This window comes from Oryza glaberrima, chromosome 4, assembly GCF_000147395.1.
Source record: "Oryza glaberrima chromosome 4, OglaRS2, whole genome shotgun sequence".
Taxonomy (NCBI): Eukaryota; Viridiplantae; Streptophyta; class Magnoliopsida; order Poales; family Poaceae; genus Oryza; species Oryza glaberrima.
In genome coordinates this window covers 24,251,246-24,269,467 of record NC_068329.1, presented here as the reverse complement: position 1 = coordinate 24,269,467, position 18,222 = coordinate 24,251,246, and the positions used below count along the sequence as shown (strand labels likewise).

Here is an 18,222-nt window from a genome sequence, read left to right as displayed (position 1 = left end):
ACACACGTGCATTCCTTTCCTTCCAGACTATCCATGTTACCAAGATAACCCCAACATCAAAGGTCCTCCGATCTCTTGTGAACTGATTTGCGTGCTTCACACCACCAATCCAACATGTCGTCCGTGGGGGAAACACAGGAGAGTCCCAGGCGACTCCTGATTCTCGTCCAAACTGCCCTCGTGTACTCGCAAGCGTGGAACATATGGGCACATGATTCAGCATCCTTCCCGCAAAGGTGACAGTATGGAGCCAAGTGCCATCCTCGCCGCTGGAGGTTGTCCGCCGTCAGGCATGCTCCACGTATGGCAAGGAACATGAAGAACTTGCAACGGGTCGGCGCGCGAGACTTCCAAATCAGCTTCCCAACCGCCGAGCGTGTCTTTCCAGTGCAGAGGAGTGAATAGGCTGATTTTACTGAGAAACCACCATCTGTGGCAGGCTTCCAAGAAAACAAATCAGGCTGAGTAGGGTTCAAGGAAACGGTGGCAACAAGGTCCCAGATTTGGAGGTATTCAAACATCGCTTACAGTGAAAGACCTCCCCTGATGTCGCCGGTCCAGGCATCATCCTGCAGCGCCGAATGAACCGTTCTGCCTCTGTTTTTAACAAAGGAACACAGGATTGGGGCTCGATTCAGGATCGACCCCCCATCTGGGAGCCAGTCATCTGTCCAGAAGAAGGAACTCTTCCCGTCACCCAGCACAATCCTGCATCCGGCCGCTAGACAATGTTCGGCTTTCCTATCTTGCGGCGATGTGAAGGACACCCAGTGGCGCTCCGGCTAGGCACGCCGCAGCCAAAGCCACCACGTCCGAAGGGCAATGCCCATTCTACCAAGATTGATGATGCCCAAACCGCCATTTTCGATCGGCAGACAGAGCTTATCCCAAGCAACTAGGTTGCATCCACCCGGTGCATCCTCATCCCCCTTCCACAAGAAACCAAGAAACCGCGGTCTCTTGTTCACATACTCTTCAGTGGTTGTCTTTTGTAACTTTCATTGCAGGGAAAACTTCTACTACTATTCATAATGCAATACCTAAGTAAAGATCAACAAAGTATATCACTTCCAATACAAGATTGCAGAAGTTCCTTTACAGCCAAGAAAAACTGTTGTTCAAGTAATATTCAGAAATTTGATTTCTCCTACATTTAGGAGTCAAGGAAGAGAAGAAGATAAGATATTAGATAATACATCAAGAACATGACCCAACAACAGTTTAGTCATTACAATGCTCCATAATGTTTATTAGCCAATAGATAAGATAATACATGACCCGATAGCTTCTTTCTAATTGTCTTGTGGTGTATCCTAACGTGGTTCATGTCTAAACAATCACAATAAACACAAAGTTCAGGCGTTCAGCAGAACAGAGTGGTTGGTCGGCCAATATAAACCACAAAACACGATTAGTTTTTAGATTATCAATCTTGTGGTTATCATTTCACGCCGCCCATAATATTGTAGTGAACATTTAGGACTGTCCATCAAGTCATTACAGTCACCTGTTGTGTGTATAAAAGGGGGCCTGAAGAAGGGCTTTACCTGCATCAGTGTGATCAACCATCTCCTCTGAAGTCCTAGCCTAAAAGCTCTTCTACTCGCATAAAGAAAGATGGTGAAGCTTGCATTTGGAAGCTGCGGCGACTCTTTCAGTGCCTCGTCCATCAAGGCCTATGTCGCGGAGTTCATTGCCACACTCCTCTTTGTGTTCGCCGGCGTCGGCTCCGCCATTGCCTACGGTGAGCTCCTTATTTATGTTTCAAAAAACTTCCATCCCAACTCTGCTTGTACCACTTAGCACAGTGATCATTCTATGTTGCTCATCTAAATCTTCGTTGTGCAGGGCAACTGACAAAGGGCGGCGCGCTAGACCCAGCTGGTCTGGTGGCGATCGCCATAGCCCATGCCTTCGCGCTGTTCGTCGGAGTTTCCATGGCCGCCAACATCTCCGGCGGCCACTTGAACCCCGCCGTCACCTTCGGCCTCGCCGTCGGTGGCCACATCACCATCCTCACCGGCATCTTCTACTGGGTCGCTCAGCTGCTCGGCGCGTCCGTCGCGTGCCTGCTCCTGCAGTTCTCCACCCACGGACAGGTTGGTTTCCATCATGCTGCCACGTTGCTGTGCTTTGTACTTCGCACTTGAGCTAAGTGAATCGGGCTTGCTAATTCGCAGGCTATCCCGACGCACGCCATCGCCGGAATCAGCGAGATCGAGGGCGTGGTGATGGAGATCGTGATCACGTTCACGCTGGTGTACACGGTGTACGCCACGGCGGCCGACCCGAAGAAGGGTTCCCTCGGCACCGTCGCGCCCATGGCCATCAGCTTCATCGTCGGCGCCAACATCCTGGCGGCGGGGCCCTTCAGCGGCGGCTCCATGAACCCTGCCCGCTCCTTCGGCCCGACCGTCGCGACCGGCAACTTCGCCGGCAACTGGGTGTACTGGGTCGGCCCACTGATCGGTGGCGGCCTGGCCGGGCTCGTCTACGACGACGTGTTCATCGCCTCCTACCAGCCGGTCGGCCAGCAGGAATACCCATGAAGATCATCGAATCCGAACCGTCGCTGCTGTTGATTCCAATTTCCATCCATGTCACGTCTCGCTTCCTTTTGTATATGGTCTTCCCGTTTCCTTCCTTTTTCGTTTTTGGTTTTGAACACAAATTCTCGTGAAGAAGATGTAAGATCAATGTGTGTTTTAATTCTTATTCTGTGATGAACAATTGGCATCTGTGATTATTGGTTTTGATATTTGGAGATTATCGTCGAAGTGGTTTTGGAGATAATCAATTTTCAGGTGATGATCGGATTCACTGTTATTTTATGTGACCGGTCTGACCAGGCTGTGTATGCCGGTCAGACCAGCGGTGATCGAGCGGTCAGACCGGCCGGCCCGCGGTCTGACCGGCCGACGCTGTGTCGGTTTCGGTTTCGGGTTGTTTCTTTGGATATCCGTGATTGTTTCATGATTATGGCTTCTAGATGGATACTATACGTATGTGATACTGTTGTTTGCTAACAATGAGTCAAGTTAGTGATAGCTTGGTCTCGGAATATAGTTTCTTTATTTGTTTCATGTGTAGGTGACTCGATGCCTCGGGAGAGTATTTGCGGTGATGGACCGGGAGTCGGCTTGGTGGTAAGACGATGTCCATGGTGGTCTAATATCATGCGGGATACTAAGGCTAGAGTTGATGCACGTGGTTGGCTAGAGTTGATGCACGTGGTTGGTGAAGATTCCATATGGCATACGATGGAGGTATTGTGTGCGTATGGGATGCGGAGTCGAATTTGGAAGGAGTCCAAATTTGGTACAATTGGTTATGTAAAGTTTGTGTCTTGTACTAGAGAGTTTCCTAAGGTGTTTAGGACTCTTAGTATGAGTTTGGTTCGTGGCTTTAGGCTGCCTACCTCATGTATAAATAGAGGGGGAGCGTGAGGCTTCCCGGTATCGCTTTTGTATTGCTTTTGAGAGCAATTGAGTTGCTAGTTTAGTTAGGGTTTCGAGTTTGGTCGAAATTTTTGTAAGGAGTGCTGTTGGTGCACTTTGTAAACACAGAGAGAAGCAATAAAGTTGTCATCTACTTTAAAAGTTTTTCGATTTGTGTTTCACCGGGTTTCGGCGGTCTAACCAGCAACTCACCGGTGGTCAGACCGACGGCATTGCGGCGGTCAGACCGGCGGCGGCGACAGCGAGCGGCAGGCGACTTCGGCGGTTTGACCGATCGTTCTACATCGGTCAGACTGGCGGCATCCACTCAGTCAGACTGACAGATCAATCTCGGTCAGACCGATCTCCGTCGATTTCGAGGGTAACTTTTATTTCCACTAAAAGTTTTTGGTTTTTAGGTATACCAACCATTCACCCCCCTGGTTGGCTTAGTTCTTGTAATTCGATCGTACAGAAGACTCTGTAGCAAAACTGCTCGATTGATCTGTACCATATATGCACGGTTCATTGTAAGTTGTGAAGTTTGCACGTACACGTTCTCTAACATGCGGTGTGCGAACGCGCGCAACGGGCGTGCCCGCGTGGAGACGGTTCAGTTTGGGAGCGGGCGCGGCGGCAACCGCTGCGAAGTATAGCAACGTTTCACCCTACGGTCGCGACCCATGGCCCTTCTATATAAAGTCTGTGACACCCCGAGTAGTGAAGAACTGTGCGAATTCGTGTAATCGTGTTCTTCACTGCTCTGTAAACACAGTGTCACACACACACACACAGGGTAAACTTGCAATGGCGAACATCTGTGCCAACATGAAGCGCTGCTTCTCGCCGCCGGCGCTCCGGGCGTACTTCGCCGAGTTCTTCTCCACCTTCCTCTTTGTGTTCATCGCCGTCGGCTCCACCATCTCCGCCCGTAAGTCATGCGTTTCACTGCAACCTACGTTCCGCATGTCGTGCGAATTGCTCTGCTTTGTTGGTCTCATACGTGATTTCGCTCTGTGAACTTGCCGCGCGCTGTTGCCAGGGATGCTCACGCCGGATGAAACATCCGATGCCTCGTCCCTGATGGCGACCGCCGTTGCGCAGGCGTTCGGGCTCTTCGCCGCGGTGTTCATCGCCGCCGACGTCTCCGGCGGCCACGTCAACCCCGCCGTGACGTTCGCCTACGCCATCGGCGGCCACATCACCGTCCCGAGCGCCATCTTCTACTGGGCGTCTCAGATGCTCGGCTCCACGTTCGCCTGCCTCGTCCTCCACTACATCTCCGCCGGCCAGGCAAGATCACTTCCGATCGAAATGTCCTTAACTTTGCGTCACAGACTAACGCGCGTTTGCACACACAGGCCGTGCCGACGACGAGGATCGCGGTGGAGATGACCGGGTTCGGGGCGGGGATCCTGGAGGGGGTGCTCACGTTCATGGTGGTGTACACGGTTCACGTCGCCGGCGACCCGCGGGGTGGAGGCTTCGGCGGCAGGAAGGGGCCCGCGGCGACGGCGCTGGGCGCGCTGGTGGTCGGGGCCGTGACGGGCGCGTGCGTGCTGGCGGCGGGGTCGCTCACGGGCGCGTCGATGAACCCGGCGCGCTCGTTCGGACCGGCGGTTGTCAGCGGGCACTACAGCAACCAGGCCGTGTACTGGGCCGGCCCGATGGTCGGCGCGGCGGTGGCGGCGCTGGTGCATCAAGCCCTGGTCTTCCCGACCGTGCCGGAGCCGGCGCCGGCGCCGGCGACGAACGAGTCGGCGCGCCATGGGAGCGTGCAAACGGTGGTCGTGTGATGAAATCATTCTGGCAATCTGTCACCCTGACGAAAAATCTTTGTTTGTCGTGTTAGAATCTTTGTTGCATTTGGTTTCGTGTAGTTACATGTAGTATGTGTGTAAGATCTGTGTCTTTATTAGGTTGTGGATTTGTGGATGTTTGAAGGAAAGAAAGCAATGTAATCTAGTATAGTAGGCAGTTTGATCCTTGTGAATTGTGATGGACTAATGGATGGTTTGGGTAGCACTTTTGTTAATGGGCTTCCTTTGATCTAAAATATAGAAGGGCCCAACAAAATCGGCCGAATACTTTTGTGTCAAATGGGCTCCTGCTAATCATATAGACGGTCCAGAAGTCAACAATGGCCTTGTAGATAGTACTAGTACCTGATAGTACTAGTGCAGAACCGGAGAAGTGCATACTGTAGAACTGCAAAATTTAGCAGCAGACCGGCGAAAAAAAAAACTGGCAGCAGAGCAACACCGGAATTTGATCAAGGGAGAATGCTACGCATAATTGAAACATATTATCAAATCGTCAAATTGTTTGGAGAAACGACGTCTTACCGTTCTTCTGTTTTCTCGTAGCTACTGTGTGTCTCACGAACCATTTGATAATCTAATCAATGTTGGATTTTTTTTTTCTGTAACAATAAGCACAAGCAGCGCAAAAACCGCGGTCTTCACCAGCCCGAGCGTCATGGATAAGTATCCGGTTGCAAATTGCAACTTGCGATACGCTGCTGATGGAAGCCCATAATAAAAGGGAAAAAAGAAAAAGAAAAACAAGTGTTTTCATAAACTTCGCATGTAATCTTTAATATCGACGCACACGTTTTTAAACGCGCTGGTATTTCTCACCACGTAATCCACGACACTAAACGGTGAAAAAGTAACTAAACGTCGCGGGGAGAACAAAACGAAAACCCAAGTGAGCTCCCGTCGAATCGATGCGCATATTGGTTAGGAGATCTCGCCGCACAATCCGCGTATCGGCGTATGCTTGTTGCTTGATGGTCTCGTGCTCAACATAAATCTCATCCTTTGGGTTGGTTTGCTTCGCCGTCTCTCTCATCTGGCGCTGCGCACCATGTCTCCTCTCGCGTTACGGTTCGGAGACCCGGCCATCTGGAAAGCGACGTGAGGCCGTCTGATATACTGTGATCCCCACGTCTCTTTTTTTGGTCTCTGAATTCGTCAACTCCGAGCTCTCGTTACGCTGGGAGCACCAACAGGTAGTAGCATACAGCTTGGACGATCTAGGGCGAAGCACTGCTCATGGCGGACGCTGCTGGTTACACGCAAAATCAATACGATGATCAAGAGTGGAGGCTCGTTAATCCTAGTGGAGCAGAGCAAAACTATTTATCCATACTGCTTCTTGCAATGATGTGATGGTATACCACAAAATCGCGTACGCACCCCGCCCGCAGTGATCGTGGAACCCAACCCGTTTTCTGTAACAGAGATGTTCAATTTTTTTTTAGGGACTACAGAGATGTATACGACCAAATCCCCTTTAACATATGATGTTCCATCTCGACATCCTGAAGTCGCAGCAATATGCTGTGTAGCAAATGCGGCATACATTACAGTCATGCCAACCGTGTCAAACCAAAGGATAAAATTTTCTACTCCTAAATCGAATAAAGTAGAAGTATTAGAGTAAGCAACACCAAAGCCTTGGGCGGCACGCAGTTGTTTTTATTTATCAAAAATGAGTTAATTTCTTACGATCAGTTAGACAGGTACGTCGGGGATGATATATTCGTCCCTATATTCTTTGTGTCCACGTGTCAGTGAGAAAGCATCGAGACTAATATATACGAGCGCATAGACGCATTGTAAATGCGTTGTTGCAGAACCTAATGCTAAACGCAACGTGGATAAGCTTCATTCTCTAATCTAAAAGCGAAAATGACGTAGATACTCGCTACTAGTAGTAAATAAGACCGAATAGACATCTAAACAACGAACTGTATTGCACGATGCCTTGTGAGAGAAGGAAAAATAAAGAGGACATCCCTTCATTTTTAAAAAGCTTTAGATTCGTTTTTTATATTTTAAAATATTTTGGCAATTATGATGGGCGGAAGTTTCTCTAGTTGAATTCTTGCAGAAATATATAAACTTTTTTCTACAATACATTAAGATAAAAAATTACTGATAATATATTATGTGGAGAGGCAAGCCATAAAATTATTCATATACTCTCATATATGATACCGTTGATTTTTCATTTGCTCATTGGTGTCATTAAAAATTTGGTGCTAATATAAAAAATATAAGTCAATGTTAAGTATATTTAATGATAAAATAAATAAGAACTAATATTTAAATAATATTTTTTAAAAAATATAATATAAACACAGACACTTATAATGCGCGCATATTCACCCTCGTGAACATTCACACGCACACCTTACCATAAAAGCAACTCATAAATATTTGGCTAGTAAATCTTGATATTGACATAGACATCGCGGGCACCCCCTTGTCTACGAGTACGTTGTCACCATTTAAAGAATAATTAGCCTAAATACAAGTACATGTGTCAAATGTAGAACTTCAAATATTACACAAAAAATCAACAAATGTGATATATTAAAAGCACATTTACAATTAAAAATTAGTATGTCACTACATATATTGCTAAAAAAATAAACACAATGTGATATATTAAAAATTAGTATGTCACTACATATGTTGCTAAAAAAATAAAAACTAGCGTATGTACAATTAACAAAGTAGATATGAAAAGTCCATTATTTCATTTAATAGTTAAACATTCACAAAGATAGATATAAAAACGGAGTTGCTAGAAATATGGCGCCATATGCTACAGTTGATTTTTTTAGCCACTTACACAGTAGTTACACCTCATTTACACCCCACTTACATATGCAATAATTAGTATGTAATTTTCGAATTTACATATGTAATTTTAGTACTTACATATGTAATTTTGAGACTTACATTGTAAATACACTAAAATTACATATGTAATTTAGGGACTTACAATGTAAATACATGCCGACTATTTTTTGATGAAAAATATGGCGCTGTAAATATAGCTACACCCTATAAAAATTAATTCTTTTATTTATCTATATGCTACAAGTTACATTTAGAAAGAGATAGAGATAATAACTTACTAGTTGTACTTTCAAACACTTCCCCTGCGGAAATATATCATCAGTTAACAAACCACCCCACCCATCTTAATAATAAACCGAATACTGATTTGGTTTCGGAACCCAAACTAATCTGCCGGTTCTCCCACTTCGTACGCCGCCTCGCCGGAAGGCGAAGAGGAACAAACCGCGGCGGGGGAGGCAGAGGAGCATCAGCTGCGAGCCGGCGACGGCGAGGCCCCTGCCATGGTTGTCCACGTGGTGTACAGGAGGAGGGAGAGCTCTTGGAGAGGGGGCGAGACGTCCGCGAGGCTCCACCAGGGCGCCGCCGCCATGAGCAACCCGGCCGGCGGCAAGCACCTCGTCCGCCTCGCCGGCTCCTCCTCGCTCCGCGGTGGCGCCGCCCTGTCTCCCGCCGTCTCCATCTCCAGCGGGAGCCGCCCTGCCACGCGAGCCGGGGCCCGCGCCCTGCGCGCCGCCTCGCCTCCCCCGGCCTGCTCCATCGCCTCCGTCGGGTGCTGGGAGACCCGCGCGCTCCGCCTTGATGGCGATGAGGACTGGGAGGTGGTCGTCGCCCAGGGCGATGACGCCGTCGGGGCGGATTCTGGGGCGTTCGACGCTGTCCAGGAGGCGGCGGATGAGCACGCGGAGGCGTTCGGGGCCCCGCCCACCGACCAGGAAGTCCGCGCCGCCGTTGCTAGCATCCAAGAGTAAGATTCTACTTGATGCTCTTAGGTTTACAAGTTTTGATCTTTGATTATCTAGAAAAGATCGGAACTGCCTTGTTTAATTACTTGCTAATTGATTTTCTTCTATAATAATATAAAAAGGGGGGGGGGGGGGGGGAGGTTTTCCATGTTTTGTTATCGGTGATAATCGTCCTTTAATTACAAATTTGTTGCGTGGAAGTTATTATGCCTATTGCCACGGTCAAGCTATGTTTGTATGTTCCTGAAATCGTTGTGTATGCGCCGTCTAGATGTGGAATGCCGTACAATGCGTTGGATCTCCAATTTTCAACTTATCCTGCTAAAAGAAGCAATTTTTGTAGTACTTCTCCAACTGCATACACATACTCGTCATTGCTTTGTTATCCCCTCTGTTATTGATAGACCTTATCAGCTCTTCAGTTGATTAATTTTATGCAATCTGGTTTTACATATTTTATATAAAAAAAACACACACTGTTTTCTGTTGCATGCAGGGTATTTGAAAACCATCCTGGATTGGATTCTGATGCACCTGCCCAAGCACTTGCATTGTCCCCCATCTCAGGACTTCCTCCATCTGGAATGTTTGTTAATTATTTTGCTGAAGGTTCTACACCATCTGATATTAAGATTGAGGATTCTACTCCATCTGATGTTAAGATTGACCAATTAGCCAGCTTAGAACACTCTACACCAGACACTGCATCAGAGGAATGTATTGAACCTGCTATGCTTGTCCTTAACTCAACTGCTCTTTTGACAAGGGAACATCGGAATGTGCTGGATGCATTCCACCTATTGCAAGTAGATTCTTCTGTCCAGGTGAATGTGGGTTTGATTCAGTTCCTATTTATGTATAGCAATGATGAACTTGTTTGTTTGGTAGCACCAAATATTATTTTCCAGAGATGACCTATTATTCTTTCGGTCTTTGCCTAACATTCATCTCCCAACATGCAGAAAATGGTTATGGCCTTGTCAACTGATAAGTCTGTATGGGATGCCGTGATGAAAAATGAGGTGGTGCAAGAATTCAGGAAGTCCTTTCAGGATGGTATGTGGCTTTTAGCTTTAGCATTTTAAGTACATCTTTTAATAATAAAATAAAAGATCAATTTGGGCCTGGATAAGCGATATTAATCTGGTTGGTACTTTCGTTCAGCTAAGGAGGCTGATCCCAATGGAAGTTCTTCTGCTTCTCCTGGAGTGATGAAGTGGGTCATGGAAACCACCCAAGCAAAGATCAAGGAATTCCTTGAGAGCATACTTAAGCTTGTGAACATGCTCTTTCAAGCTCAGAGTGAGGACTATGATTTGTATGACGATACAGTGAGAATGTCCTTCATGCTCGCAGTGTTCGTCTTCATTGTGGTGACTGTGGCTCGCATTAAGTGATGCCAAAAATTCGTCGACTTCACATTTGGTGGTCTGTTAGCTGTGTACAGGATATGTTCTAGTCTTTTAAATTCTTGTCGAATGGGTTAAGATCATGGATGGTATCATTCTTAGTTGTCAGTTCAAGAACTTTCATTTTAAAATTGCCAAGACATCAAGATTCTCAGTGGAGGTCTTATATGTTTACCCTATGGGAATACTATGAATTATTGCCTTAAAACATTAGTATTTCAGGATTTTAATGAATTGGTGAGACGAATTTTCATTCCGAGACTGGATGTACAGTAGTTATTTGGTTCCCCTGATAATTCCTCTCCACCATGTACAGATTATCACAAAACTCTCTTTTATCAATACACGAGGCAAAATTCTTGCCTTTTCAAGACAATTTCTCTCCAGAGTTAGACTGGATCTGATGCTTGCTCTATGCTCATTCATCTCCCCAGAAACCATGGAATCCCATTGGAAAAGTGAGGTTCTTTGGCACCTCTAGTTTTGCCACAAGTGCATTCTCTGTCCCTATCTTCTTTGCATCCAGCACCACTAGATGGCATCTGTGCTTGGAGACTGCATACTGTCAAGAAGCAAAGAGACATCACATGTCTTGATGTTAATTCAGTAGTAAACATTTGTACTAAATTTAAGGAAAAACAAAACACTCGTACTTCATGTTGATGGAACGGGCACTCCGTCTTACCTCTACAAGAAGAACATAGCCACCATCCTCCCCGCCGCCGGTCGGGACGAAGACCGGCTCGCCGACGAACTTGCGCCCGTCGGTAGACCACCACCGCGCCGATCCATCGGAGACGTCGACCTTCACCACGCTGTCGAACGGGAAGTACGGGAGGAATCTGCGGGAGCCGGACGCGGCGCCGGCGTAGACGAACCGGTTCCTCTGGTTGGCGTAGCTTGGGTTTATCGCCGGGAAGTCCGCCGGCCTGGCGTGCTGATCGGACAGCCTCCTGACTGAGCACCTCCGGCACTCTCCCGTCCTGTCGAGCTCGATGGCCACCTGAACGAGGCGAGGCAGCCACTCCTTCCCCTTCGCCGCGTTCATGAACGACGGGTCCAGCTTCTTGTGGTGCCAATTGTAACCTGTGATGCAGATCACTCGATGATCGTTGTGTTCCAGCAATGTGCAAATGCAAGAACGAGCAAATATGGATTACTGTTTTTTTTTGTGGCGTTGAAATTTACCAAACATCCTGTGGAAATGGAACCACTGGTAGGAGCAGCTTGACATGTGCAGCCGGACGTCGAGGCCGCCCCGGCGGTTCGCCTCCTCGAACGCGTTGCCGACGTGCACGGACCACATCTGCGACGGCGCCTCGATCGGCACGCTCCAGTCGCGGCCGCCCGCCTCGGTCTCCGGGGAGCGCGGAAGCAGGTACACCGGCGTCGACTGCCTGCTCGGGTCCACGGCCAGCGCCGCGATCATCGGGTGAGTGCCCGTCAATGCCAGCAGCGATCCTACGCCCGAACACGGCACCAACCAAGCATACCAAACGTCAGCATCAGACGCCAGTGCGCGCACGATTCCATCATTCCATGGACAAGTTTTCTTTTGTTTTCTCTTCCTTACCGGGGATGTCGACCTTGATCCTGTTGCCGAGGAGGATGTAGTGGGTGTCGGTGAAGGCCCAGTCGTGGATCATGAGGTGGTCCGGCACGACGAACTCACGCTTCTGGACGAGGTCGAAGTGGGCGTCGAACTCTGCCATGGAAACGCCGTTCAATGTGAATTTTTTTTTTTGGAGGAGCGAATGGAAAATGCGTGGTTGGTCGAGGCGATGGCGAGCTGACCGTAGAAAGTGAAGTGGGATCGCGGGAGGAGCATGTCCTCCGCGTTGCAGGCGACCATCAGCAGACGCCCCCGCCGCGGGTCGATCTTGTAGTGCGCCAGCAGCCTCTTGCCCGGCATGTCGAACACCCCTGCACCGCACGCACGCACGCGCGCACCAGCGTCATATCAGTTCGGTCCGAATCGATCGAAGTGGAGGCCGCTGCTCCGGTACAGTGTCACGCACCGCTAAGAACAGGGCGCAGCAGGCGCGCGGCGGCGTCGAGGCCGGCCTCCTGCAGCCACGGCCGTCGTGCTGCAGACGCGTTCGTCGCCTTGTTGTCGTCGGCGGCGGCGAGGCCGAGCAGGTCGAACGGGCCGACGGTCTCGAGCGTCCGGGGGTCAACCTCGTACGGCTGGCCGCCCTCCCAGAGGCAGAGCAGCCGGCCGCCCCACCGCAGCACGCTGGTGTTGGCCACGTTCTTCATCACCTTCACATTGCCCACCTTCTTCCCGCCCTGCAGCACGGAGAAGGGCCCCCGGTGCGTGAACCGCCACGACGCGCCGTCCCGGCTCTCCTCCCTCTTCGCCGCCGTCTCCACGAACCTGCATGCGTCACTCACGCGTGCACTGTCAGTCTGTCGCTCTCACTGACAAACCTGCTGCTGCTGCATGCGCGCGGCGCGACTTACCGCGCGGAGTAGTGGATGGTGCGGTCGCCGGGCCGGAAGCGGAAGGAGCGGAGGTAGCCGTGGCCGTCGAGGGGGTGGACGGTGGAGCCGTGGTCGTCGGAGAAGATGCCCGGCCCGGCGAGGTAGTAGGTGCCGGCCGGGAAGTCCGGCGGGATCGCGCCCTCGGTGACGCGGAGCGGGATGGAGTCGAGGCACTCGTCGCGCTGCGACCGGAAGAGGAGGTTGTAGTCCCAGAAGGCCGCGGACAGCGTGTCCGTCTCGGCGGCGGCGGCCGAGGCGCGGACGAAGACGCCACGGCGGCGCACGCAGCGGCGGGGTGGTAGAACGTGGTGGCGGTGCACGACGGCGGCGTGCATCGGTGCAATCGCTTGTGTTGCCATCTTTGGACTTGGCCTCCTTCGGTCGTTGGCTCGTTTCTCGTGCTTTAAATCAAGTATATAGTTGAAGGGAGTTACCTAGTACTCTACAAATATAAACCTACTAGTACTATTGGTGTTTAACAAGAAAAAAAATGGTCCTCTCTTTTGATAATTAAGCATTTATTTGAGTAGTATGTGCAGTGGAGATGACCTGCCTAGTGGTACAGATTTGGTTGTGTGTGTTTCTTTTGGTTTCGTTTTGGATGGTTTTGGAAATGGAATCATTGGCATTTTAGGAGTGGAATCCAAGGATCGTGTGCAGTGTTGGAATAATCGTTAATACGTCACTGTTTATATCGAACAATGACAAAACAAAGTGAGACAGTGTGCCCACGTAATTTGAAAGAGATGTATAAATGGGCCTGTTTGAACAATGGCTAATTCCAGTTCAATATTTTTCCCCGGAGAATATGCAGTTATAGGCCCCGTTCGTTTCCTCTTGAAAGATTGGATGAAGTTTTGGATTTTGATGGCACACTTTTCAAACTGCTAAACGGTGTGTTTTGTGCGAAAATTTTCAATATGAAAGTTGTTCTAAAATATCAGATTAATCTATTTAACAAGAAGGAAATGGTTACTCTCTTTTGATAATTAAGCATCTCTTTGAGTAGTATGTGCAGTGGAGATGACCTGCTTAAATCTGAATTTCTTTCGGTTTCGTTTTGGAGGGTTTTGGACCAGGAATCGTTGGCATTTAAGGAATGGAATCCAAGGACTGTTTGCAGTATTGGAATAATCGGTAATGCGTCTACACTGTTTATATCGAACAGTGACAAACAATAATAATAATAATAATAATAATAATAATAATAATAATAATAATAATAATAATAATAATAATAATAATAAGTGAGGCAGTGTCTCTACGTAATTTAAAAGATATATAAACGGGCCTGTTAGAACAATACAAGGCTAGTTGCAGTAACAGTAATCCTTTTTTTTTTATCTGAGAACCTGTAGCTATAATAATCTTGGAAAAGGATGGAAAGTTTGAAACTTCTCCCAAGTCACAATCCAGTCCCCAAGAGCCATCGGCTGTTGTCGAATGATTCAGACAATATTAGCCCATCCCTAGCCAATGATTCAGACAAATTCGACAACGGAATCAACTCATCCGCAGCAGATAGGACGTCCTTTCGTTTTGTAGTATGATTTCTAAATGAACTCTGAAAGTCCTAAAAACGTGATACATGCTGAACACTGGCAAGTCTCGACACTGTAGCACCTAAGGGACAGCAAAGTGTTTCGCTAATGGAATGGTTACTACAAACACTGATTGCAACGACAAATGGCTACCACAAACACTGACCGAAAGGAATGAACAGAACAACATGTTGGGGAAAAAAAATCAAGCTAAACAGAAATGGCCCCTTAAATCTGAAGGTATGTCTTATTATTATATAGCCGCAAGCATTGTAGTGCTAAGCACAACAGTTCTAAGGGGCTGAAGTGCTCAACAGACACTAAACAGCACTACGATATGCTTACCGTATCAGTATCGCACAAAAAGTAAATAGACAACATAATGAGGAATAGATTCTGTAACGCCAAGTGAAGGGGTAGAGCTTTTCCTCCCTTTTCTCAAAATTTCTCTCACACAACAGATCAGAAATGACGAATGGCACAATGAAAGACTGAAAGTTTCCACTAATACAGTACTTAAATACGGAAAAGAAGGCACCGTTCCATTAGATGCAAGTGGAATTTGCTCTGACCATGCCATGGTGGTGGAAAGAACAGAGGAATGATGTCTGCAAGGACCCAGAGCTCTACCAGTCCAGCCCTCCATGCCATCAGTTTCTCCAAACCTCATGAGTCACAGCTAGAACCTTGGTATAGAGGTGCCAAATCAAGTCATTTTCTCCATTCACTTGTGGTTCACAGTTCAATCTATCATATCACACCGGGCCAACTCCAAAAAGAATGATAAAAACCTGGAACAAAATAAGTTGAGTGTGAACCTGGAACTTCACATAAAGATGTTCAAGCAGTATGGATGCAGCATCCATGATTCCAATCAAGATACGAAAATTTTTAGACGTATGAACATGTAAAGTATTTGGAACAGTGAATGTGATATATTATTCCAAGTTCAGACATAAATAACCATAGGCGGAATGCCACAGTAACTCAGAATCTATTTTGTCCATTGCGATGCATGTTTTGGACAAAGTTTTATGTGTACCATCAAAAGGTAACACTACCAAGTAACCGACTGGACACTGGGATTGAACAATGATCCGAACTCCAAGCAATACCAAAGCAAATTGTATTGTATATAAATAGCCAGTGTGCTATGTTGGCCAGAAGAAATAGACAGCTTGTTTGCAAACTATAATACTCTTGACCACACCATGCTGGTACCTTTGCATTTATGATATGATTAAAACAGATCAAGACAAAAAGAGGAAACTAAGACCTTGATGTCAATATTCAATACTTAAAAAATATATGTAAGCTACAATAGATATACATATGCAGGTTGATTTCATAGAAGTCATGAATAATAAAAAATAATGCAAAATACAATAAATAGAACAATAAGTGAAAATATAAATGTCAATCGATTGTCATACCGTTAACGAGCTGCTGACATTCAAATCTAACGACGAAGCGACGGGACAGGGAAGTTATACTCCCTCCACCCCATAAAAAAAACTAGTATGGGATGTGACACATTCTAGTACTACAAATAGGAACAGGTAGGATGTGTCACATCCTATACTAGTTTGTTTTTTGTGAGACAGAGGAAGTACTGGCATAGTGTCAAATGAAAGTGAATGTTTGAATCTGTTATTTTTTTAAGATAGTGCACTGCATACTAGGTGCATTTTAAATACAAACATGGTGAGGCTGAACAAAACTAAAGAATTTTCATTTGCTTCTTTCATCATTGGAGCTTTCTTGACTAAGATCAGAAGTGCTGTATGACTCACAAAAATTCCATGATAGATGTAGCAGATATCTCAACAATGGGATAAGATGATAAAGGGCAGTAGAGGCATGGAGGAAAATACTCTCATTGGCTAATAGCAAACAACTGGATAAGGTACATAATTTGTTGAAGTTGGTATTCCTGATTAATATAAACCTTCTACGATCAGTGGGTCAAAAGACAGTGTTAGCTAAAGTTGAATTGGTTATCTCAGTCACAAGCTCACAGCTCACACATTCCATATTTATGAACCTAACACTACTACACCCATACTCTTTCAGCACTCAGGTTTGAAGCTGGTGAATCATGCCCATGTTATTCCCAAACAACAGTAAAAGAACAACTTTACTTGAGTACAGTTTAACCTGAATTGATTCGATTAATAGCACAAACTACAAAATGTCACCATTGCGAACAAAGTCACAGAACAAACGGATGGCAGAACCTATCTCAACCAGCTACAGGTGTGAGGAATACAATTCTTATTGCAATCATGAGGCATATCAAATGCAAATTACATTACAGTATTAGAAGAGAGGCACCGGAGAATACCACGACGGGATGAATCACCTCAGCCAGTGATCATAGTGCCAGTGCCCTCATCTGTGAGAATCTCGAGCAGCAACGAGTGCGGGACACGCCCATCGATGATGCTTGCAGTGTGCACGCCCTGTGCGAGGGCACGCACGCAGCATTCCACCTTCGGTATCATCCCACCAGCTACCTGCCCGTCGGCCACCATCTGCCGCACCCCAGCAATGTCGATCTCTTTCACCAGACTCCCGGGGTCATTACGGTCGGCCAGAATTCCAGACACATCTGTGAGCAGCAACAGCTTCTCCGCGCCGACCGCGGCGGCGATCTCGCCGGCCGCCGTGTCAGCGTTGATGTTGTAGGCCTGCCCGGTCTCGTCGGCGGCCACAGTGGCGATGACCGGGATGTGACCGGAGGCGATGATTGGGTGGAGGACGGTGGCGTCCACGCGCGAGACCTCGCCGACGAAGCCGAGGGCCGCTGCGTTCGGGGAGGGGCGCGCGGTGAGGAGGCGAGCGTCCTTGCCACAGAGACCTACGGCGGTTCCGCCCGCGAGGTTGATGAGGGAGACGAGGTGCTTGTTGACCTTGCCGACGAGCACCATCTCGACGACCTCCATGGTGAGCGCGTCAGTGACGCGGAGGCCGTTCCGGAACTGCGGCTCGACGCCGACGCGGAGCAGCCAGGAGTTGATCTCGGGGCCGCCGCCGTGGACGAGCACGGGATGGAGGCCGACGCACGAGAGGAGGACCAGGTCGCGGATCACCGAAGCCTGGAGCTCCGGCGACTTCATCGCCGCGCCGCCGTACTTCACCACCACGGTCTTCCCCTTGAAGCGCTGGATGAAGGGGAGCGCCTCTGAGAGCACATCCACGCGGCTCAGCGCCGCCGCCGCCTCCGCCGACGAAGCAGCCGGCGCCGCGGCGGATGTGACGGCGAGACGGAGGCAGCGTCGAGGGGCGGGAGAGGCGGCGATGGGCTTTGCGTGGTTGGGACCCGGAGCGGGGCTAGACACCCGCGTGGATGGGAGGAAAGAGGAGGAGGAGAGGTGGGGCTTCGCGAGGAGCATGGCGGCGGCGGCGGCAGTCGGCTCGGGAAGGTGTTCGACGAAATGGCTATACGGGAGAGGATCAGAAGAAGGGTAGAAGAGGCTGGCCAGTGAACACGATTTTTTTGTCTGACACTGTCTCCGGATTCAAAGTCTGACGATTGTCACACATCTCATACTGGACTACTTGATTCAAACGAAAGAGTGAACTATCCAGATCAGCTCTCCGAAACAAAAGAAACACAAAACCGGAGAAAGATCATACATGATCTATCCACAAGAACCACTACACAAGCAGAAATGTTTTTGACACAACACAAGAAGAAAAATATAATAGAGTTATACCGAAAAGATAAC

At 48.2% G+C, this 18,222-nt stretch overlaps 5 protein-coding genes across 5 annotated transcripts; 3 read left to right on the top strand and 2 right to left on the bottom strand.

The window, feature by feature from the left end:
- Nucleotides 1-1,565: 1,565 nt before the first annotated feature.
- Nucleotides 1,566-2,773, top strand: LOC127771371 (aquaporin TIP2-3). The gene is made up of 3 exons (XM_052297271.1): nt 1,566-1,744; nt 1,849-2,099; nt 2,181-2,773. Exons 1-3 carry the CDS (start codon nt 1,618-1,620, stop codon nt 2,547-2,549), a joined length of 747 nt encoding a protein of 248 aa, XP_052153231.1. The 5' UTR covers nt 1,566-1,617; the 3' UTR covers nt 2,550-2,773.
- Nucleotides 2,774-4,175: 1,402 nt separating this feature from the next.
- Nucleotides 4,176-5,513, top strand: LOC127771974 (probable aquaporin TIP5-1). The gene is made up of 3 exons (XM_052297936.1): nt 4,176-4,368; nt 4,480-4,730; nt 4,799-5,513. The coding sequence occupies exons 1-3, from the start codon at nt 4,245-4,247 to the stop codon at nt 5,231-5,233; spliced, it is 810 nt and encodes a 269-aa protein (XP_052153896.1). The 5' UTR covers nt 4,176-4,244; the 3' UTR covers nt 5,234-5,513.
- A 2,941-nt stretch (nt 5,514-8,454) lies between these two features.
- On the top strand, nt 8,455-10,604 carry LOC127771883 (uncharacterized). Its single transcript, XM_052297830.1, has 4 exons — nt 8,455-9,059; nt 9,554-9,881; nt 10,020-10,113; nt 10,222-10,604. The coding sequence occupies exons 1-4, from the start codon at nt 8,596-8,598 to the stop codon at nt 10,452-10,454; spliced, it is 1,119 nt and encodes a 372-aa protein (XP_052153790.1). The 5' UTR covers nt 8,455-8,595; the 3' UTR covers nt 10,455-10,604.
- A 78-nt stretch (nt 10,605-10,682) lies between these two features.
- Nucleotides 10,683-13,412, bottom strand: LOC127771882 (carotenoid cleavage dioxygenase 7, chloroplastic). Its single transcript, XM_052297829.1, has 7 exons — nt 12,930-13,412; nt 12,485-12,843; nt 12,261-12,389; nt 12,040-12,171; nt 11,655-11,927; nt 11,152-11,552; nt 10,683-11,028 (listed from the first exon to the last, which is right to left on the bottom strand). The coding sequence occupies exons 1-7, from the start codon at nt 13,307-13,309 to the stop codon at nt 10,885-10,887; spliced, it is 1,818 nt and encodes a 605-aa protein (XP_052153789.1). The 5' UTR covers nt 13,310-13,412; the 3' UTR covers nt 10,683-10,884.
- A 1,450-nt stretch (nt 13,413-14,862) lies between these two features.
- On the bottom strand, nt 14,863-18,068 carry LOC127772197 (uncharacterized). The gene is made up of 2 exons (XM_052298202.1): nt 16,836-18,068; nt 14,863-15,282 (listed from the first exon to the last, which is right to left on the bottom strand). Exon 1 carries the CDS (start codon nt 17,884-17,886, stop codon nt 16,855-16,857), a length of 1,032 nt encoding a protein of 343 aa, XP_052154162.1. The 5' UTR covers nt 17,887-18,068; the 3' UTR covers nt 14,863-15,282; nt 16,836-16,854.
- Between the last annotated feature and the right edge of the window lie 154 nt (nt 18,069-18,222).